The sequence below is a fragment of the Labeo rohita genome, chromosome 17, assembly GCF_022985175.1.
Source record: "Labeo rohita strain BAU-BD-2019 chromosome 17, IGBB_LRoh.1.0, whole genome shotgun sequence".
NCBI classification, from domain to species: Eukaryota; Metazoa; Chordata; class Actinopteri; order Cypriniformes; family Cyprinidae; genus Labeo; species Labeo rohita.
In genome coordinates this window covers 28,356,992-28,380,017 of record NC_066885.1, presented here as the reverse complement: position 1 = coordinate 28,380,017, position 23,026 = coordinate 28,356,992, and the positions used below count along the sequence as shown (strand labels likewise).

At 37.0% G+C, this 23,026-nt stretch overlaps 1 protein-coding gene, 1 pseudogene and 2 gene segments (V, D, J or C); all 4 read right to left on the bottom strand.

Annotated features, from left to right (window-relative positions):
• Nucleotides 1-61: 61 nt before the first annotated feature.
• On the bottom strand, nt 62-584 carry LOC127179669 (immunoglobulin iota chain-like). The segment is given in 3 exon segments: nt 62-69; nt 120-426; nt 511-584. Coding segments are annotated over 3 exon segments (364 nt in total).
• Nucleotides 585-3,948: 3,364 nt separating this feature from the next.
• Nucleotides 3,949-4,520, bottom strand: LOC127179668 (T cell receptor beta variable 12-5-like). The segment is given in 2 exon segments: nt 3,949-4,277; nt 4,383-4,520. Coding segments are annotated over 2 exon segments (375 nt in total).
• Nucleotides 4,521-12,745: 8,225 nt separating this feature from the next.
• On the bottom strand, nt 12,746-13,896 carry LOC127179667 (serine/threonine-protein kinase pim-3-like; annotated as a pseudogene).
• Nucleotides 13,897-19,676: 5,780 nt separating this feature from the next.
• Nucleotides 19,677-22,250, bottom strand: amy2al2 (amylase alpha 2A-like 2). Its single transcript, XM_051134110.1, has 10 exons — nt 22,039-22,250; nt 21,770-21,916; nt 21,397-21,594; nt 21,064-21,294; nt 20,850-20,983; nt 20,614-20,736; nt 20,442-20,541; nt 20,225-20,346; nt 20,026-20,151; nt 19,677-19,913 (listed from the first exon to the last, which is right to left on the bottom strand). The coding sequence occupies exons 1-10, from the start codon at nt 22,204-22,206 to the stop codon at nt 19,724-19,726; spliced, it is 1,539 nt and encodes a 512-aa protein (XP_050990067.1). The 5' UTR covers nt 22,207-22,250; the 3' UTR covers nt 19,677-19,723.
• Nucleotides 22,251-23,026: the final 776 nt, after the last annotated feature.

Genomic DNA, 23,026 nt, shown 5'->3' with positions numbered 1-23,026 from the left:
TCGATTGTTTTGACATGTGGCATATTGGTGGTACCAGACTGCCACCTGTTGACTAATACTATCACTGATCTTTTTATGCAGTAATGTTTTTGTACAGCACTCTCCAGCCTTTGACACACTGTGTTCACTCACTGCACAGAAATATATGCCACTGTCTTCAGGCTTTAGATCTTTCACTGTCAAAGATCCACTTTCAGCATCACTTTTTTGAGCATCAAATTTCTTCTCATCAACATCTCCAAACTCTTTTTTATCAGTCGTACTGGAATACAATGAGCCTCATAGTCTCTCCTGGACGTTGTCGGTACCAGTACATCTGGTAGTATGAAGCACCCTTATTGTGACTGCAGTTCAAAGAAGCAGAACCACTCTTTGGTTCCCAAATCATTTTAGGGGTTTGAATAACATCATCTGCACCCACAGTGTCTGTGGATAAAATGAAATGAAATTAATGAGAATGTCAGGTTATTGTCTCTATTACTATAGAGGCGATGTTAAAGTTTTACATACCTTCGCTCCAGTGGAGTAACAGAATTAATACAATAATACCCCTTGACATGTTGAGTTTTGATGTTTTGCGCACAGTGAGTCCCAACCTTTGAAATGATTCAAACTCTAGTTGGTGTCAAAGAGGATATGACATCACAGATAGTAACAGTAATTACCAATACCACATGAATATAAAATATGTATATTATTACTCCAAAATCTGATTATTAGTCATTTTGCTTTTTAATACTCAGTATTAATAGTGAATTGTTAATATGGGGAATCAAATAAATCCCTTTACTAAGCCTTAAGAATAAATCCCGCCTCACTTTGAGGGTTTTTTTTTTTTTTTTTTTTTTTTTTTTTTTTGTATAAATAACCAATCTTTAATATGAGGAAGTGTAAGTAATAATGCTGTCTTTAATAAGCACCAGCAATAACAAATGCTTATCCAGAATCATACACTGGTATAAAGTGTATTTCCTTTTGCACCAACATCTCATTATTGTTCATTATTGGCAAAGAAACAGAATTTAGCCACAAAGTTAAAAAGATGAGGCTGGATCTTTTGCTGATAAACAATTAGTGTAACAGTGCCAGGTTTTTGTATTAGACAGAGGAAGTTTAGAGCACTGTGTCATATGCTGCACAGAAATACACTGCACTGTCATTCACTGCAAGGTCTTTAATTGTCAAAGTGCCATTGCTTCCTCCATTTCCTTTCAGATCAATCTTGTTTTTAAAGTCTGTCTCTATTTGATCAGTTTCACCATTAAGGTATCCCATCAGTTTTAATCCCAGAGTGCCCTGAGTCTGTTTGTACCACAAAATAACAAAATAACTTGCTATATTGTGTGTACATATAAACACTGTTGATTCATCTTGGTCCTTTATTGATTTAGAAGGAGTCTGGTAAACAGTGTTACCAAAAGTAGAAGCTGCAAATAGACAAATAAATGAAAGATTTATTAATGAAGTTTAAATAAAAGATGATTTACATACAGTTGTTGTGATAAAATCAAGAAACACTTTATTTAAAAAAAACATCATTACCTGTGAGCCACATAAATGTGACAGAGAAACTTATGAGAATTTTATTCATGCTGTTTCCCTGTGCTATCATATGACTGCTGTGAATAAATACAGTTCATGAAATGAAAAAAGACCATGGAGGAAGTGATGTCACCAAAGGGAATTTCTCAAGTTTAAGCAAGAGAATGACCAAATGATTATAATAACTACTGCATGTTCACTACTTGATGAAGAGAAGCATAACTTGTTTTTTCAGTGTTTTTCAAATGTCTAAACATTTGGTTCTGCATTTACAAATCATTAATAATTAAAAGCAAAACACCCTTCAAAATCACACATTTAAATTCCCTTCTTTATTAGTTGTTAAGCTACTTATGAATTACAGTGAACCACTAGTCCAGGTGCAAAGTAGGAGTGCATTTGCAGTCACTGATAATCTGGAGTTTTTGTATTAGTCAGAGGTGATTCTGAGCACTGTGTAATATGCTGCACAGAAATACACTGCACTGTCAGTCAGCATGAGGGTGTTGATAGTCAGGGTGACATTGTTTCTTCCATTTCCCTCCAGTTTGATCTTGTCATCAAATTTAGTCTCTTTGACCTCTTGTTTGATATTAAGGTATCCCATAAACTGCATGGTGCTCTGGCTTTGTTTGTACCATTGAACGACATCATAGTTTTGTACATTGTTTGTACATTTGATTTTAGCAAATTCATTTTCTTTCTTCAGGAGATCAGAAGGAGTCTGGACCACACTTTTACCAAGAATAGTGACTGTAAAGAGAAATATGAATAGTTAAATTATATAATCATGCAACGATATCTCATATATCTCAGTGGTGCAATATACCAACAAGTCTAAAAACTAAAAACAATTACCTGCAAGACACAGAAAAAAGACAGAAACACAGAGATAGTGAGCATTACTCATGTTGTCTCTCTCTGCTGAATGATTCCACTATGAATCAAAAACAGGGGATGTATGAAGTGATGTCATCTAGGGTAGCAGCTTAGTTTTATCTGGTTGGAAACCTTTGGCTTTCATTTCACAAGACATTGTATTGCAGACTGCTGTTTCCTTGTACCAGAGTGCCCCCTTTTGGATGGTACATTCTCTCAGTTTGATAAGATACATGTACGAGGTGTTTTTGTACATCTGCCTTCAGCTTTTGGCACACTGTGTTTGCTCACTGAACAGAAATACATGGCACTATCATCTGGCTGTGCATTCTTCACAGTAAGAGATCCAACTCCTTTTCCCACTCCAAATTTACTTTGATCAGAATCTCCAAAGTCTGGATCCCCATAGGTTGTTGTGAGCACAATGAGGCTCAGACGCTCTCCTTTTCTCTGCTGGTACCAGTACATTTGATTGTAGTCAGCACCCTTATTGTGAGTGCAGTTTATTTGGACAGAATTGCCCTGAAGTGTCCAAAGAATGTCCGGCTGTGAAACACCATCTCGATTTGGAACACCTGAAGAAAACTTATAATTATTATTAATTGTTTCTGAATCGACATAACAAAGTTATTCTGTTAACATGGTAATGCTCTGGAAAAATAATCATACATTGACTCCAACAAAGTGACAGACTAGTAGTACAACAATCATGTTAAATGACTGCTGAGAGTGCACTAGTCATGGTTTTGAGATATGATTCAAATTCTGTCTTTCAGTACAGGATGTAAAATTTAGACAAACAGGCTGCACATTTATGGAATCGCATTGCTACCCTGTTGATCACTGCTATTGTAATTATTTATGTCAGCTGTCTTTGTTTAACTCTTGCCAAAGTTCACTGCACTGTGTGCTGTTTGACTGACTGAAAGTGTTTTTGGATCAAAATCACCATAGTCACGATTACTCAAAGTGCTTGTGAACAGAGTTAGGGTCATAGTTTGTCCTTGGCACTCTCAATAACATTCGTACAAAAGTAGAATCCTTTTTGTGTCTGCAGTTCAGTTGAACAGAACTTCCTTTTACTGGCATTAAAACACTTGGAATTTGTGAACCATCACTAATACCTGCAATTGTAACAATGCAACTTGCAACAATGTATAAGCAGTTTTAAAAGGTTATTATATTATGTTTTAATGAAGATAGTTTGAATACCTTGGCTGCGGTGTAGCATCAGAATCAACAGAATAGCATTCCTCATCATGTTACATTGAGATTGGCTGGGTTAAATTATAATCTTTTGTGATGATTCCAATCTTAGCTGTCAGGATGTGACGTCATGACATCATGGTGAATTCAGGGTGGGTCAAAATTCAGAATTTAAGAAAGTTTCTGAGATGGGATGTGAATTGGCCACATGCTACAAGATATTAAGCAACACTTTAAGCAAGACCTACAGTATAGACCTACAGCTGTTGCGTTTAGTATTGGCACTGAATCAAAAACCACAGGTGTGGAGAGGTTTTTGTATTAGCTAGAGGTGATTCTGAGCACTGTGTAATATGCTGCACAGAAATACACTGCGCTGTCAGTCGGTGTGAGGTTGCTGATATTCAGAGTGCCCATTTTCTGTCCATCTCCCTTCAATTCGATCTTTTTTTCAAATCCAGGCTCTTTAGTATCATCCTTATTAAAAAGGTATCCCATCAACTCAAAGCCCGACACATTATGGCTTTGTTTGTACCATAGTATTCGGTCGTAGTACTGTATGTTGTGGGTACAACTGATCACAGCAGATTCATCTGGTTTCTTCAGTAGATCATCTGGTGTCTGGAGAACAGTTTCACCAAGACAAGCAGCTGTAGGGGAAATAAAACATGAGTTCATTATTAACGTTCAGACTGAACTGATGTGTATAATGTAAATATTTAATATGATGTCACTGTTTGTTTGTTTATACATACCTGCTAACATCATTAAATGTACACATATGCTAAGAAGAGTCTTCATCACATTAGCTCCTTTACAAAAGATGAATGAAACGTTTAAAAAATAAGATTTAGTCTACACAGAATAAAGATCAGAACTGATGTGCAACTCAAGCTCTGCCTGCTTTTGATTTGCATCACAGATAAAGTGATAAAGAATGATTGTGTGAGAAGGCTGAAAATTTGTAGAACCACACTGCCCCCTATTGAGCAATGTTTTATTGTATTATAAGACACCTGTTTTTTGTACATCTCTCCCCAGAGTTTGGTGCACTGTGTATTTACTCACTGAACAGAAATATATTGCACTATCATCCAGCTCTAAATTATCCACAGTCAGAGATCCACTCTCAGGAACCGTTTTATTGGCCACAAATTTATTTGGCTCAGAATCTCCATATTCTGGATCGCTGTAGGAGGTTGTGAATGCTACAAGTCTCATTGTTTGTCCTTGCCTCTGTCGGTACCAGTACATCAGCCTGTAGTCTGAATCTTTATTGTGCGTGCAGTTGATTTGTGCTGATTTCCCCTTTAGTTCATAAAGAATAGCAGGTTTTTGCAAAACATCCTCTCCAACTGCTGTACCTGTGCAAAAACAGTGCATGAGTAAAATAATATAAATGTAAAGACTAAATTGTGGAGTAACTTTGAAGCCATCTGGATACCTTGCCACCAATACAGTGCTATAATTAATGATATTATGCTTCTAATCATGTTGAGTCCTAGAGTGTAGACTGAGTAGACCGAATGTCCTTTGAGACTGAAACTTTAGCTGTTGTGACATCAAAAGGATGCCATCACTCAAAATCTCTACCTGAAAGAAAAAAAAATAAACTTTAAAAAAGAGATTTTTTTATTGAATGATTTATCTGAAAGATGGCATTTCCATCTTTGGTGTTTCAGTATGATATATTTTAAAATAAATGTGTCCTAATTATTAATGTGGTACATTTAATTTTCAGTAACATATTTAGTTCAGTAGAGCTTCATGTATTTGGGTTGCAAAATGTGATCATTTTATTCATTTTACTTCTTATGATAGATATAAAGAGTTTGTTATGATTAAATTGTTTTGCACCAAGAAGCATTTCTGTTTCAAGTTTAAATGTAATATCTTAAATCAATTGTTGGTAAATGTTGGCAGGAAATAAAACCACCTCCATCTGGAGGTGAAACACATTCCTTTCAAAAGTTTAAGTTATACTGTCAGATACTGTCTACAGATTACTTGTATTCAACACTAAGTATATATAAATATTAATATTATTACTAAGTATTAATTTTAAATCAGCTGGACTCTTTATTATTTTGCTGCAACATGTTGGTTGTACCAGACTGCCATCTGGAGGTTAAACTTATTTTGTTTTAATGAAGTTTGTGAATTCTTTCAGAACAAAATGTCCGACGTTAATTCATGTGGTTCGTGGTCATACTGAGTTGACACTTAAAATCTGCAGTACCAGTTTTAAAGGGGTCATCAGATGCTAAGTTCGCTTTTACATGTTGTTTGAACATTAATGTGTGTTGGCGGTGTGTGTCCAAATCTACCCTATAATGATAAAAATCCATGCAGTGGTTTTTAATTAATCTGTAAAAATAATATTCCCTTTTTCAAAACGAGCCGTTCTCAGATGCCTGTCGGTGTGGCATCACACCAACAGAGGCCACTCCCACAATAGTTGATTGACATGAGCGTCTTACCTCAGATCAGCTGTAACAGTCCAACCTCCATGTTTTGGTGCAGGGATGTAAGTTAGACAAGAATTGAGCGACTGAGGTGTTGTGTTGCTGGATGTAATAATGAACAAAGTGGTCGTCATTTACTCCCGACATCTGAGCTGCTGAAGATGCAGTGGATTACATTTGTTTGTGAAGGGAATGCGCCTCCTGATCTACATAAATGAGTCTATGTTCACGCAAATCATTCGTGATCCAGTTTCACTTACAGCAGAAGTGAGTATAAGGGGTTTTTTTATGAATCTTTGCGATCGCCTTTCCTAATAATATGCTAGTTAGAAAGTTTAGCGGCTAAACACGTCCAGAAACGATATGGGGAATGCCTCCAGCGTGACCACACTCTGAAACACGTGTGCATACAGTCCAATGGAGAAGCGAGACGTCACGGGCGGGGTGACGTAGAGACCAGGAAGCTTAAACGCTAAATGCAGCTAAAGTAAACAGGCTCGTCACTCCATAAAGAGAAGAGAGGGGAGAGCAGAGCAGAGCTCATTTGGATTTAAAGCAGCCTTGACCAGAATGGGATGATTTTTGCAGAGCTAATTTTGGCAAGGTAAAAAGGGTGCTGTTTTACACAACCATTGAGAATTTTTAACCAAAGTATATTATAGACTTTTCATTAAGACCCTAAAGAATCATATCAACTTGTGGAAAATGGGCATCCAATGACTCCTTTAAAAAAATAGTAGCCTACATTTGACCTATATACATCTATTTGTACTATTCTACAAACACATTCTTTTACAAATTGAGGTTGGAGTTTCTGTGATAATGGACAGACTGGCATAAATGGTGTCAATAGATTGTAACTTGTACCTATAATACTCCTAATTGTTTTGACATGTGGCATATTGGTGGTACCAGACTGCCACCTGTTGGCTCATACTATCACTGATTTTGTTATGCAGTAATGTTTTTGTACAGCACTCTCCAGCCTTTGACACACTGTGTTTACTCACTGCACAGAAATATACGCCACTGTCATCTGGCGCTAGATCTTTCACTGTCAAAGATCCACTTTCAGCATCACTTTTTTGAGCATCAAATTTCTTCTCATCAACATCTCCAAACTCTGCTTTACCAGTAGTGCTGAACACAATGAGCCTCATAGTCTCTCCTGGACGTTGTCGGTACCAGTACATCTGGTTGTATGAAACATCCTTATTGTGACTGCAGTTCAAAGAAGCAGAACCACTCTTTGGTTTCCAAATCATTTTAGGCTCTTGAATAACATCATCTGCACCCTCAGTGTCTGTAGACAAAATGATAGTAAATTAATGAGAATGTCAGGTTATTGTTTCCTTACTATAGAGGCGATGTTAAAGTTTTACATACCTTGGCTCCAGTGCAGTAACAGAATTAATGCAATAATACCCCTTGACATGTTGAGTTTTGGTGTTGCGTGCAGTGAGTCCCAACCTTTGAAATGATTCAGCTTTAGCTGTTGTCAAACAGGATATGACATCACAGGTTGTAACATTAATTAAAAATACCACATGAATATAAATATGTATGTTATTACTCCAAAATATGATTATTAGTCAAATATTTTTTCCTTCACCAACATCTCATTACTGCTCATTATTGATAAAGAAATTATTGGCAAACAGAATTTAGCCACAAATAAACTGCAGTTAGAAAATATGGGGTTCCATTTGTGCCAAAAAAGAGGCGACTGCTTTGTGCTTGTACTACACATTTGTCTTTGTCTACAGTTATTGCCTAATTATTCAGGTAAATCAGTATATGTTGACGTGCATGTTGTCTGTTGACATCGTCTTAATCTGTCGTCCTGTCGTCTTTTTCTCTGTTTTTTACTGTTGTCCTAACTGTCATTTTGTTCTGTCGACCTGTTCTGTCATCCTTACTGTCGTCTTGTTCTGTCGTCCTAACTGTCGTCTTGTTCTGTCGTCCTAACTGTCGTCTTGTTCTGTCATCCTTACTGTCATCTTGTTCTGTCGTCCTAACTGTCATCTTGTTCTGTCATCCTTACTGTCGTCTTGTTCTGTCGTCCTAACTATCGTCTTGTTCTGTCATCCTTACTGTCGTCTTGTTCTGTCATCCTTAACTGTCGTCTTGTTCTGTCATCCTAACTTATGGGGTTCCATTTGTGCCAAAAAAGAGGCGACTGCTTTGTGCTTTGTACTACACATTTGTCTTTGTCTACAGTTATTGCCTAATTATTCAGGTAAATCAGTATATGTTGACATGCATGTTGTCTGTTGACGTCGTCTTAATCTGTCGTCCTGTCGTCTTTTTCTCTGTTTTTTTTACTGTTGTCCTAACTGTCATTTTGTTCTGTCGACCTGTTCTGTCATCCTAATTGTCGTCTTGTTCTGTCGTCTTGTTCTGTCATCCTTACTGTCGCCTTGTTCTGTCGTCCTAACTGTCGTCCTGTTCTGTCATCCTTACTGTCGCCTTGTTCTGTCGTCCTAACTGTCGTCTTGTTCTGTCGTCCTTACTGTCTTATTCTGTCATTCTTACTGTCGTCTTATTCTGTCATTCTTACTGTCGTCCTGTTCACGGCGGTCAAGTGAGCCGCCATCTGGATTTGCTGCACGTCTATTAGTGGAATTACGGTAAGGAGACAAGAAGCGGCCAAAAAGCTGACGAACATCTATATTTCAGCGGTTAAAATTTAAATGTGCTAGAAAACAGGGAAAAAGTATTTACAAAAATATATATATATATATATATATATATATATTGTTCATTATAGAAGATACAATTATATTACTTTTGAATACATTATTCTGTAAAGTTTTCTAAGACAGTAATAAGAAACTTTTAATAAGAAATTTTAATAATGCATGTAGAAAAAAAGGAGCAAACATTCAGTGTTAGAATGTATTTTAACAAACTTTATTTTTTCAGAAAACTTTACAGTATAATATATTCGAAAGTATATCTCGAAAGTATTCGAAATATTGTATCTTCTATAATGAACAATATATATATACGTTTTGTAAATGCTTTTTCTCTGTTTTCTAGCACATTTAAATTTTAACCGCTGAAATATAGATGTTCCTCAGCTTTTTGGCCACTTCTTGTCTCCGTACCGTAATTCCACTAATAGACGTGCAGCAAATCCAGATGGCGGCTCACTTGACCGCGGTGAACAGGACGACAGTTAGGATGACAGAACAGGACGACAGTAAGAATGACAGAACAGGACGACAGTAAGAATGACAGAATAAGACGACAGAACAAGACGACAGTTAGGACGACAGAACAAGACGACAGTAAGGATGACAGAACAAGACGACAGTTAGGACGACAGAACAAGACGACAGTAAGGATGACAGAACAAGATGACAGTTAGGACGACAGAACAAGACGACAGTAAGGATGACAGAACAAGACGACAGTAAGGACGACAGAACAAGACGACAGTTAGGACGACAGAACAAGACGACAGTAAGGATGACAGAACAAGACGACAGTTAGGACGACAGAACAAGACGACAGTAAGGATGACAGAACAAGACGATAGTTAGGACGACAGAACAAGACGACAGTAAGGATGACAGAACAAGACGACAGTTAGGACGACAGAACAAGACGACAGTTAGGACGACAGAACAAGACGACAGTTAGGACGACAGAACAGGACGACAGAACAAGACGACAGTTAGGACGACAGAACAGGAACAGAATAAGACGACAGTAAGGACAGAACAGGACGACAGAACAAGACGACAGTTAGGACGACAGAACAGGACGACAGAATAAGACGACAGTAAGGATGGCAGAACAGGACGACAGAACAAGACGACAGTTAGGACGACAGAACAGGATGACAGAACAAGACGACAGTTAGGACGACAGAACAGGACGACAGAATAAGACGACAGTAAGGATGACAGAACAGGACGACAGAACAAGACGACAGTAAGAATGACAGAACAGGACGACAGTAAGAATGACAGAATAAGACAGTTAGGACGACAGAACAGAATGACAGAATAAGACGACAGTAAGGATGACAGAACAGGACGACAGAATAAGACGACAGTAAGGATGACAGAACAGGTCGACAGAACAAAATGACAGTTAGGACAACAGTAAAAAAACAGAGAAAAAGACGACAGGACGACAGATTAAGACGACGTCAACAGACAACATGCACGTCAACATATACTGATTTACCTGAATAATTAAGCAATAACTGTAGACAAAGACAAATGTGTAGTACAAGCACAAAGCAGTCGCCTCTTTTTTGGCACAAATGGAACCCCATAATAAAATGAGGCTGGATCTTTTGCTGATAAACAATTAGTGTAACAGTGCCAGGTTTTTGTATTAGACAGAGGAAGTTTAGAGCACTGTGTCATATGCTGCACAGAAATACACTGCACTGTCATTCACTGCGAGGTCTTTAATTGTCAAAGTGCCATTGCTTCCTCCATTTCCTTTCAGATCAATCTTGTTTTTAAAGTCTGTCTCTATTTGATCAGTTTCACCATTAAGGTATCCCATTAGTTTAAATCCCAGAGTGCCCTGGGTCTGTTTGTACCACATCATTTGGTAATAGCCTGCTATACTGTGTGTACATATAAACACTGCTGATTCATCTCGCTCCTTTATTGATTTAGAAGGAGTCTGGTAAACAGTGTTACCAAAAGTAGAAGCTGCAGAGACAAAAAACATGAAAGATTTAATAATAAAGTTTCAATAAAAGATAGTTTACATTGAGTTTTGATTAAAAAACGAAGAAACACTTCATAAAAGGCATCATTACCTGTGAGCCACATAGTAAAAAAGAAACTTATAAGAATCTTATTCATGCTGTTTCTCTGTGCTACAGTGTATGACTGCTGAGAGTAAATGCAGTTGATGAAATGAATAAAGACAATGGAGGAAGTGATGTCACCAAAGGGAATTTCAAACTCATGTTTGCACATTTTAAATAAAAGTAAGTACAGTGTACTGACACTGGGATTTGTATTTTCTGTAATCATAGTAAGGAACTTATTTTGTGATAGATTTTTTTTGGAGAGGAGAAATTGTGAATTATGTATTTAGGAGAGTGGATATGATCCTTTGGTAACATTCAGATATTCGCACTGCTCACTTATATTTTCTCTCTGAAAGGCATTTTTATTTATGTTTTTTAATCAAAATAAATGAATTAATTTCCAGATTTTTTTAGAGTTTAACTTTTCCTTTAAAGTTGCAGGCTTCCAAATAATAATAATAATATAAAAAGTACTGGTTTTGTAAGGTTTTATACTAAAAACATGTTTTCAGATTTATTTTGTATGGATCTATACAACAATATTATATTCTGTTATAGAAACCTATGCAGAGTTTACTGTATTCTCTGTGTATATTTTTATCTATTATATATGCCATTTATTAGTTGTGTCACATTGCCACCTGTTGGTTATTATTGTCAGTGCCATTTGTTTAAGTGTAGTTTTGTACTGAACGATCATATAAAATATAGATTAACCTGAGTTTATAGATAATTACACATTTTAATTTTTAAAAATTCCTGTTGAAAGTAATTGAATGATTATATATATATATATTTAAAAAAAAAAATAACTCCCATCTTTGCTTATGTGATCACAGAATGTTTTCACAAAATCAGCTTTAAATACCATTTGACTACAGTGCAATCACTCTTGATTAAGTCATGTTCAACCTTACTATATGTATCTGTAACAAATCAAGCTAATTAAGTTTTCTTATAGATTTTCCAAAGGCTTAATTGTGTTTTAACAAATTTTCATACCCTACCATACAAGTAAGTCAACTAAAAGGGCAATGCTGAAAAGGAGTTGAATAATCACAACATAGATGTATTACAAAACATCCTAAAGCTCAAAAACATTACATTATATATTGACATTATCATTATCAAACAGCTCTGGATCTTCACAAAAAGTTCAATCAAAATGTATTGCAATCTCTTGATGAACATGCAAATTTTACCTGCTGTTTAGGCCTGTAATCTTTTACTTGGTCATATTTTCCAATTTGAATGTTCTAATATTAGTGTTAGCATGACATGCACACAAGATTAAAATATAGCTATTGTTACTAGAGATGAAAGACTAATATGAGACCATCTCCATGTTGCAATGTTGCTGTTTAAGACAGAATCACTGAGCACTGAGAACCAGGCACCAGAACAGACATTATTTTGGTGGAAAAAAAGAGGTCACAAAAAGTCATCCAAAAAGGTCTCATGTATTTATTTATTTATTTTTAGTTAGTTAGTTAGTTAGTATAATTATAATTGTATAATGACAATAGCAACAACAACAATAACAATAATTAACATTTTACATTATTTACATTTTACATTTTTAATACTATTTACATTGCATTTACATATGGGGTCACCAAATATGCAAGTAATACTGCCAGACACAAATATTACTGCCTTCAAGGCACCAGATGCTACCAGCTTCACAAGATGCTAAGACATTGATGCCATGCAGACAGCAGGCGTTAAACTGATGAAAAAAACTAATAAAAAGTGAAAAGACAAAGTAAAGAAATGTGGCTTTAGATTTCTTCTTCTTAAATTCTGTATTATCCATATTTTATGTAGCCACTTGGCTTGGGCGTTACTTCTCCCACTTTGTTTTTCAACTGTAATTACAGTTGGACATCTTTGTTGTGATGAATGCCATCTTACCGTTTGACAACTCATCCCTAAACCAGATGCTGTCATCAATCAACTCTGTGTCTTTGGGTTCTGGGAAGGATCCACACACTAACAAGAACAAGAGTATTCCCAGAGACCACACAGTAGTTGGCTTCCCATGGTACTTGTGGTCCACGTGGTACTGCAGGCGTGCAGAACTCTGGTGTGCCTGAAGGAAAAAGATTTTGTCTGATGCGTAAGCTTGAAATACTGCATATTCTCACTGTAAACAAAAATTATCTTAAGTTATTAAATTTAAAAATGCTGCTCAAAAAGTAAGATATGGTTTACAGGATACCAGTTTAACTCGTCACTTGCAGTCAAGTCCCAAACTACAGACATAATGCATGATACATACCACAAAAGTGTTTATAGCCAGAGTCTCGCAGGAGATCCCCACACCCAAAGTCAATTAGTTTGACCTCAAGTGTTTCCAGGTTGACCAGCAGGTTCTCCATCTTAATGTCCCGGTGAAATACTCCTCGCTGACAGCACATGTGAGCGGCCTTTGTTGCCTGTGCCATGATAGACCGTGCTGTGTCCTCGCTGAGGAAGCCTCCCTGAAGCATTGTATAATCCCACAGATCTTTGCAGGGTGATGGATGTTCCAAGACCATGATGTAACGTTTAGGCTGGTCCTGCCAGTCCAGCAGCTTAATGATCTCTGGAACTCTGGACTCCTTATTAACAAGGAGTAAAAGACTAATCTCTAATGGAATGGGTGCAGGATGACCAGGCTAGAAGAAAGATCATTGTTAGATGGAGTTGCTTTCTCAATTACTTTAGTCCAGTCTTGGACATAAATGTTGTCTGTATGTTTGCACAGTGAACATATAGCCTACTTACAACGCTGATGTATTTCATGTTCCTTGGCTTGCGGGCAATTTTCACTGCCACCTGAATGACCAAACAAAACATTTATTGCATTTACAACATGCCAAGTGCACTAGGTCATAATATACACTAAGAAGACTTAGAATGGACATAGACAAAACAATGTAGTACCTCAAGGCCATCCTCCAAGCGTTTCCCTTCGCAGACGCAGCCGAATCCCCCTTTGCCAAGCCTTTTGCCGATTTCATACTGGCTCAGAATGTCATCTGTTAAAAGATTAACAATTATAGATGACATGAAGTGTCAAACATTGACAGTATTGTGAGTAATGTTTGGGGCAGTAAATGTACCCTCTGTTGTCAAGTCCACTCTGCTTTTGTGAGCTGATGATGGAGCTGAAGGGTTTTGATGATCAGCAGGAGGAAAGTCTTCAAGATCACTGGAAACTGATTCCTCTAGATCCTCTTCAGACCAAGAAATGGACTGCAGAAAAATATAATCTAAAGAGGGGAATAACAAACAATAGGATGTTTTAAACAATAATTTAATATTACATACTCATATTATGACCTTTCTTCAGTTACTACATGAATGTAAAATTGGTCATTTGGTTTACCTTCAACTTGTCTCTCATATATCATCGCCTGGTCTGAGCTGCTGCTCTGTTCAGTGGATTTAAGAGACAGCAGCTTCCCATGACTCTTTGTCCTCCTTTTCTTTCTCATTGTCATCTCACGTTCTTCTCCAGCACCAACGGGCAGATGGTTCTCAGCAGCATTGGTGCTGGATGTAGGTGGTGTACTATAATGGGAGTCGTACACCTGATGGCCGAGAGAACATCGCTTTCTCTTTTGACCAGTGATAAAAGAGGTCTGCTTGGTTTCATCTGTGTTTAAAGATATATACATGTCCTGGAATAAACATCTGATCATGGTCTTGATCAAACTTCAGTTGAATTGATGAAATGATTAAGTGTGTGATTTTTGTGGACATTTCCCAAAACATAAACTAGGTTTCTATCAATGGATACTCATATTTAGCTTAGAGTTTCATGATGTACGAAGCTCTAGTAAACAGAAAACAGATACAAATGGTCAAACGATTGTTTGATTTACCCTCAGCTCGTCTCTCACCAATGGCTGCAGAAGTCTGGTCCTCCACTTTCTGACCCTGACTTGAACTGCTGTCTAGAGAGGGCAGCTTCTCAAAGCTAGTCTTTCTCCTCTTCTTTCTCTCCTGGCAATCATTTCTCTCACTAGCATGCTAATAAACAAATCAGGGTTAGTGTCTATGAACATTACGCATAAAAAGACTGGATTTCAAAGTGCACTATAGAGTGAGCATAAAATACACTAAGATGTCTTGAAATGGTGAGACAAACTATTTGCCAGTTAAAAAATGTAAGAAAATTACAGCACCTCAAGGTCACTCTCTAAACGTTTCCGTTTGTTGGATGGAGCTGGAGGGGTTTGAGCCTGCTGGTCTTCAGGAGGAAGAACTTCGAGACTACTGAAAGGAGGATCCTGAAGATCATGATCCTCAGGGACGAGTCTATAGACTGAAGAGAAATATGATCTAAAGGGGAATAACAAAAAATAGCATATTTCAGTCAAATAATAATAATTAAAGATCGCGTACTCTGTTTCTCAGGTACTACATTAAACCATTTCTATCTGCTTTTGACATATCCTGAAACACATATCTGATCATGACCTTTGGGATTTCATATGGTGTTGATTTTTTACATTTGTTAATTAATTACAGTTTATGCTAGAGAGCAGAAAAATTTATTTAATCAATTTATTTCATGAATTTATAAACAATTGCACATTGTCATTGTCAAATTGCTTTTACCCTCAGCTTGTCTCTCATATATCGGTGCAGTAGCCTGATCTGAGCTGCCGCTCCAGTCACAGAAGTAAAGGAGCACCTTCTCAAAAGTAGTGTTCAAAAGTCTCAGATACTTATCAGCCGCATTGGTGCTGGATTTTGATGGTGTACTCTGATCAAAGTCGCACACCAAAGCGCTAGAACTGTTTTTTCTCTTCAGTGCCATGATAACAGTTTTTTACTTTGGAAAGTAACTCTGTATCGGGAACTATTATTAAACCGCACGCTTGAACGTTCCATTTCTTTATAATGCCAAGCTTGAGCGACGCTTTGGAATGCGCGGGTTATCAATTAAAAAATAAACAAATACAGGAATTCGTGTATCGCTGAAATGTTGCCTATCTTTGCTCACATCTTATATCAAGGGCCTCACTTCCTTTAAAATAAAAACCTGCAAAACTAAACGAATTCTCGTCCATTAACAAACACAGTTTACATCATGAAATGTCAACATTAATAAGAGAATCATTCAAAAAAATGTATTGCCTTGTCAAGAGAAAATATATTTTAATATATTTTAATTTTAACGTTTTAATATAATACAATTAATATAATCACCCTAAATCATAGTAAAAAAAACATGCTGAAGTTACCATGTTTTCTCAAACTTTAAGTTAAGCATCCGTAAATAAATACATACCCAATCCCCAGGTGGTGCATAAAATAACCTTTTCCCAAGACAGATTTTTTAGGATGTTATGTCCTTCAGGGGGGACTGATTGTGTCTTGTTATTCTAATTGAATGTATTGTTATAATAAAAATAAATAAATAAATAAATGAAAAGTTAAAAAAACATAACTACACCGGGTGCCTTTGATCTTGAAACCTAAAAAAACATATGGTTAATAAAACATATCGAGAAAACATGAAATAAGTTTGATGTTATTAAAGATGATAACTGTTTTTATAGTTAAAATCTGAAAGGTCATGCAAAAGTTACCCCAGCTTAGAGTCCTGCCAGTAAAGATTGGCCATTTCCACTACTGTACATGTTGAGCTGGGGGAGGTGGAGGGAGGCCATATAAAACAATACACATGCATTTAGAAAAGTATTACAAATCAATCAATCAATCAGTCATCTAGGATGCTCTGGGTTGAGGAATGTTGAGTTACCTGAGAACCTATTTTGCACATAAATTAAGCATGAGCTTGCCCATATGCTCTTTGATTGTCAAGCATTTGTTTTCATTCCACAAGACATTGTATGGAATTCTGCTGCTTACTTGTACTAGAGTGCCCCCTTTTGGATGGTATATCTTTCATTTTAATAAAATACAAGTACATGGTGTTTTTGTACATCTGCCTCCAGTTTTTGACACCGTGTTTACTCACTGAACAGAAATACATGGCACTATCATCTGGCTGTGCACTTTCAATAGCACATTTATGCACTTCAAATTTACTTAGATCAGAATACAATGACTCAAACTCTCTCCTTTTCTCTGCCTGTACCAGTACATTTGATTGTAGTCAACACTCTTCTTGTGAGTGCAGTTTATTTTGCCCTGAAGTGTCCAAAGAATGTCAGGCTGTGAAACACCATCTCTGTTTGAAGCACCTAAAGAGAAATTATAATTATTAATAACTGTTTCTGTATCAACACAAAGTTATTCTATTGTATCATTTAACATGGTAATGCTCTGGAAAAATAATCATACATTGAGTCCAACAAAGTGACAGGACAAGTAGAACAACGATCATGTTTAATGATGCCTGGGAGTGCACTGGTCATGGTTTTGAGATATGATTCAAATTCTGTCTTTGTTTGTACCAAAGTATTCAGTCATAGCTCTGTATATTGTGAGTACAAGTGATCACAGCAGATTCATCTTGTTTCTTTAAGAGGTCATCAGGTGTCTGGAGTACAGTTTTACCAAGACAGACAACTATGGGGAAAACAAAACAGGAGTTTATAATTAATGTTCGGACTGAAATAATCTGTATGTAAAGTAAATATTTTACTAGTCTATTTTTGTTTATACCTACCTGTTAATATCGTTAGATATGTTAAGGAGAGTGTTCATCATGCCAGGTCTCTCTATTATGAATGAAGAAAGAAGCGGTACAGGTCAGCTTTACAGGTTCTCAAATGCTGACACCTGAAAAAGAATGAATGAAACATTAAAAAATAGGATTCAGTCTACACAAAATAAAGATGTGCAGCTCAGGCTGAGCATGATTTTGACTTGCATCACAGATAAAGTAAAAAATTGATCTTTATTGATCTATTGATCTATTGATCTTTTTTTCTGCATCGCTGTGTGAGGTTGTCAGTGTGAAGTTGTTTTTGAAACCAAATTGGTTTTATTTTCTGTAGTAATTGACAGAGAGCCAGAGATGCTGTCTACATATAATAACTTGCATTTAACCCTTAATATTAATTATTTTGATTCAACTGACATGTATAATTGTTTGTACCAGACTGCCACATGTTGACTAATGCTGTCCTTTTCATGTACAGAATGTTTTTATACCATTTTACACAGTACTTTCCAGACAATCTGTGTTGACTCACTGAACACTTACTTTCAGGAGCACTTTTATGAGTTTCAAATTGATTTATATCAGCATCTCTAAATACTGGATCTCCATAAGCAGGAGTGATCACAATGAGTCTTGTGCAGGATCTTGTCTTGAAGGCTTACAATATCACTTCCATCTGCTGTTTCTTACACAGTTTGGCTACAAAGTTGCCCGCGTTCAGACTACTTTTTCCTATTTTTTCTTTCTCATCATCTTTAATTCTGTATGCATCCTGTGTGTGTGTGTGTGTGTGTGTTTTATTTTTATTTATTTTTTTGTTACTAAAATTATTTCAGTGCTTTACCCCATAACCTATAATACACTCAGTGTGACAAATGTACGTCTTTTGCACTTGAATGAGTGCACTAAATAATATCCACTATGGTTTTGGACACTCAAAATAGTGCACTAAACACTGTCAGAAAAAAAGGTACATTTCCGTCACTAGGGCGGTAACCTAAGGTACAAAAGTGAAAAGGTACATCTTGGTATCTTGCCTACCCCTAAACAGTACATATTACTACCTTAAAGGTAAAGGTACATTTTAGTACCTTAAAAGTACACATTGGTACCTTGAAGGCACATATTAGTACTTTAAAAGATCATATTTGTACTTTTTTACGTTAGGGTACCACCCCAGTGACAGAACTGGACCTTTTTTTTTTTTTTGACAGTGTAGGTTTTGGACACTGCTGCATTGCTTAGAGTTTATTATGCTTTGACTATGATCACTTGTACATTAACATACACAAAGTAACTCACAATATTGTGTCTACAGTGTAGGTTACTCAATATTAACTTTAAACTTCTACTCAATTTTACACTCACAGTGAGGTTGTTGTTCTGAATATTGGAGCTGATATCCCAACTAATGAAGCACCCTGAATTGCATTCCTACATGTAAATCCAGGGGATTCTGCCAAAGTTAAGAACAACAATCTTTATAGTATCAAAAACACAGAGTACCAACCAAAAGAGATAGTACACCACAAAAAGGAAATTTTCCTATGATTTACTCACCCTCAAGCCATCCAAGTGCTAGATGTATATGACTTTTTTGCTTCAAAAAACTAATATAAGCAGAGTTACATTAAAGTAAGTCATGGGTCTTCCAGGCGTTATAATAGAATTGAATTGTGGCCAAGATTTTGAAGCAAAATAAAATGCATCCATCAATCATAGAAAGTACTCCACATGGCCTCCGGGGGGGTTAATAAGGGCCTTCTGAAGCAAAGTGATGCGTGTGTTATAAAAATATCCATATTTAGAACTTCATAAACCGTAATCTCTAGCTTCCGCTAACTGTCATGTGTGCGTTCTAGAGAGAGTGGTGTTTATGTAGCATTCTTTAAACTCCAATTATTTTCATCTGAAAAAGAAAGTCATATACACCTGGCTTGAGGCTGAGTAAATCATGAGCAAACTCTTGGATTTAAACTCTTGGGTTCTATTTGTTGAATAAAACTTGGAACTTGTACATTTGTCAGAAGAAGAACAGTTTTGGTCATAATAAAATAAAATGCTAGTTCTGCTTTGGGTAGTTTTAACTGTAACCATGGGTTCAGCCTTTCTCAAGAGAAAGAAATAATATTTTGTATTTAAAGAAATAAGACAACAGAAAACATTTCAGTTCAATGATTGTGATTTATTGTAATATTAACCTCACTGACTCTACAGTTTGGAATCAGCATGGATGGCAATGAATGGATCTTCTTCTGTGTTACTGATGCTGAAGGTGGCACGTCCATCAGCGGCCACTGATACCTGTTTCCCTGTACAACTGCTCCCACTCTTGTCTCCAGAGATGACGTCACAGTACGTACCCATGGGCAAGCCAGTGTTCAGTGTCACATCCAAAGCCCTGGGACATTCATCAAATCCAGTTAAGGAGCAGTTACATGCTAGTTTTGTATTATTACACATTTAACATGTTTATTATTCATGGATTAGAGTTCCAATCATGAGTTTCTTACCAATCATCATTGTTGATGATAATGAATCCTTTGTTGCCACGGCTAAAGGCAATCTGATTATTTCCGTTGTCCCACCAGTTGGAGAGAGGCTGGCCATTGGCCACATTACGGAAAATCGCCATATTCCTGCAGTGAGAAATACAGTGTTAAGACAATTGCTTTTAAAACCAAATACAGAGGGACTAAAACTCAAACCCACCTGATTTGACGCCATCTGTGTTCGCACACCCAGTTGTCCCCACAGGTGGAGTCTGGGTTGATGGGTACTGGCTTAGTGGATCCATCAGAATAGCTTGGAGGGCCCATCCAGTCATTCTCATCCTTTGCCATGAAATTGGATAGTCTCATGAGGGGTTAAAATTCCTGTTTATCAGTGTAGTGACAGCTACTAAAAGTTTTTAAAAGAGCACTATTACCTTTCCGTTCACAATTTTACGTTCCCAGCGGTAGCTAGACATGACTCTGGTCACACCGTATGGATGAGCCAACATGAGCCCTGCAGCGATCTTATAAAGCCTGTAAAATTTACAATGTAAAACATACCACTCACAGTAAAAGCAGTCATAGTTCTTGGACTACATATTTTACCTAGAGTCCCAGAATGTCAGAACAGAAGCTCCACCAGCACCGTGGCCTCTCTGATTATCATGATTGTCCACAAACACCACGGCTTTATCAGAAGGCATGAAACCCCAGCCCTCTCCCCAGTTCCTAAAACAAAACACTCATCTAAACTATTGGAAACTTAGCTGAGTGTGATTATGAAAGCAAGTGACATGTTGATATCACTATATATGATCTACTCATTACATATTATTACATACTTCAGATAGCTTAGCTTCTCTCCATCCCATTTACGAACCACTGTGCCCAGTTTCGCACTGTGCTTGAATTCTGTCACTCTTGCAAGCCCATGGTACTCACTGGCTGTAATGGGCTCCCCACCCAAGTCAATAACCTATAAAAAGTTTTGCTAATGCTTTATTAACCATTTAGGTGAGTGCTAAGTTAATAGGATAGAAAAAGGCATGGAATTACCTCTTGATAAATGAAGGGCTTGGTGCCAGTTGGAAACCATTTGGTATTGAGTGTTTTGAGTCTGCCGTACACATTAGTAAGATCCCCAGGCCACATGTGCTTACAAGCATCAACTCTGAATCCAGCCACACCCAGTTCGATCAGTTTGTTCAGATAGTCGGCCAATTTTCCTCTAACATAGTCCTTCTCCAGAGCCAAATCCAGGAGATCTTCCAAGCGACAATCTCTGACCTATGCAAGATGCAGATAATGACATTGAAATGATCCTTAGTATTAGTACTGGTGTAATTTCTGTACTGTTTATATTGTAGGATAAGAACCCAGAAAATAAACCTGGTAAATATCGTGGTAGTTTTCAATGTTCCCACTGCCACTTTTACATTTGCCATCATTGAAGTCCAAATATGAGTAGGGAACAGAGGGAAAGTCCTCCTTGTTTCCGTTGAAGTATGATCCACAGCTGGAGGGAGTGCCCTCTCCATGAAATGATTTACACATGTGGTTGATGACAACATCCACATAAATGTTCACCTACAGCACAATAGCACACAAAGAATGTGATTAAGCTCTTTAATGTACTTACACTACTACTACAACTACTACTAATAATAAAACAAAAAGAAAGAAGTGGAAGAAGCAGAGTGCTTTTGTTTTGTTTTTTCCTTTTAGTGTCATTTGTCCATTATTGGCCTTAGTTTTGCATTACCCCAACATTGTTACAGCGTGTGATCATGTCCTGCAGCTCTGCTTCAGTTCCTGATCTGGAACACAAGTTGTAGCCAATTGGCTGATACCTCTGCCACCAAGGGTGCCAAGGATTAGACAGCTTGACGTGCTCACTTGGGGGAGAGATCTGTTTGAATATAAGCCTTATTAAGAACCACTTGTAACAAATAAATGAATATCTAAAAATGTTTAGTTTCTTATTCATCATGTTACCTGTCTTTATACTCACAAAAATCAATGTAAACATACCTGAACTCCTCCATAGCCATTTGGTGCCAGGTATCTCTCACATTCTTCAGCTATATCTGCCCAACGCCACTCAAACAGGTGAACAATGGATGTCCTACCATTTTTCAAGTTTGGGTTGTGCTGAGCAAAACTCAACCCAAAGAGCACCACCAGAATCAGGAGCTTCATTGTGCCTTAGGACAGGAGGAAGCGTGTGAGTAAATGATCTCTGTGATTTAATTTATACGGCAGCCCGGAGCAACATCCTCCAATAGGAAACACCAGAAAATCTGCTTACTGGAAAACAAATAGGTGTGCAGGTATATCGTTATCAGTTCATGAGACGGCACAGATGTAAAGTCTTGTGCCTTTCCCACAGTACAAAAGGTTTGTGTATGCAAAAGGCATTTTTTAAAAGAAAATGTGCTTTATATATAAAATATTAATGTTACATGTGAAATTTATTATACAGCCCTGTAAAAAAAAAATATATATATATATATATATATATATATATATATATATATATATATGTGGCCATTTAAGGGAATGGCCCAGTCTAGACTAGACTAGATTACCCAATAGTCTCCATTTGTATTTGTTAGGTTTGAATGCAGTAAAGATTTTTACTTAACAGTAAATCTTCTGCAAGGTACATTCTCAATGGGGCATTCAAAGAACATCTGGGGACACTGGAAGCAACCATTATTGAAAAGGGGATGTTTGTTTAAGATGAGTTTACAAGATTCATGATTAGACAAGCGGACGCTACTGACACCAGGCGTATTCAATCAAACCAGGGGGTTCAATCAAACTAGTTGCTGACTCATTGTCATGCTACATGAAGCAACGGGGTTAAACAGCATGTGGTCTCACTTCTACTCAGGTAGAAGAACTTTTTGTGGAATGGAAAGTTTTCACAGATGTTAAAAGTTCTTCATGAAATGTAGGTGCCAATAAAGAAGGTTTTAATGTTTTAAGAGTGTACATTGATAAAAACAAGGTAATG

Excerpts from the sequence above, each read along its gene's own strand:
- amy2al2 (XM_051134110.1), bottom strand. The coding sequence starts at position 22,206 with ATGAAGCTCCTGATTCTGGTGGTGCTCTTTGGGTTGAGTTTTGCTCAG. Across the intron at positions 21,917-22,038 it reads ATGGCTATGGAGGAGTTCAG|ATCTCTCCCCCAAGTGAGCA; the intron begins GTATGTTTACAT and ends ATATTCAAACAG. Across the intron at positions 20,152-20,224 it reads CACAGATGGCGTCAAATCAG|GAATATGGCGATTTTCCGTA; the intron begins GTGGGTTTGAGT and ends TTCTCACTGCAG.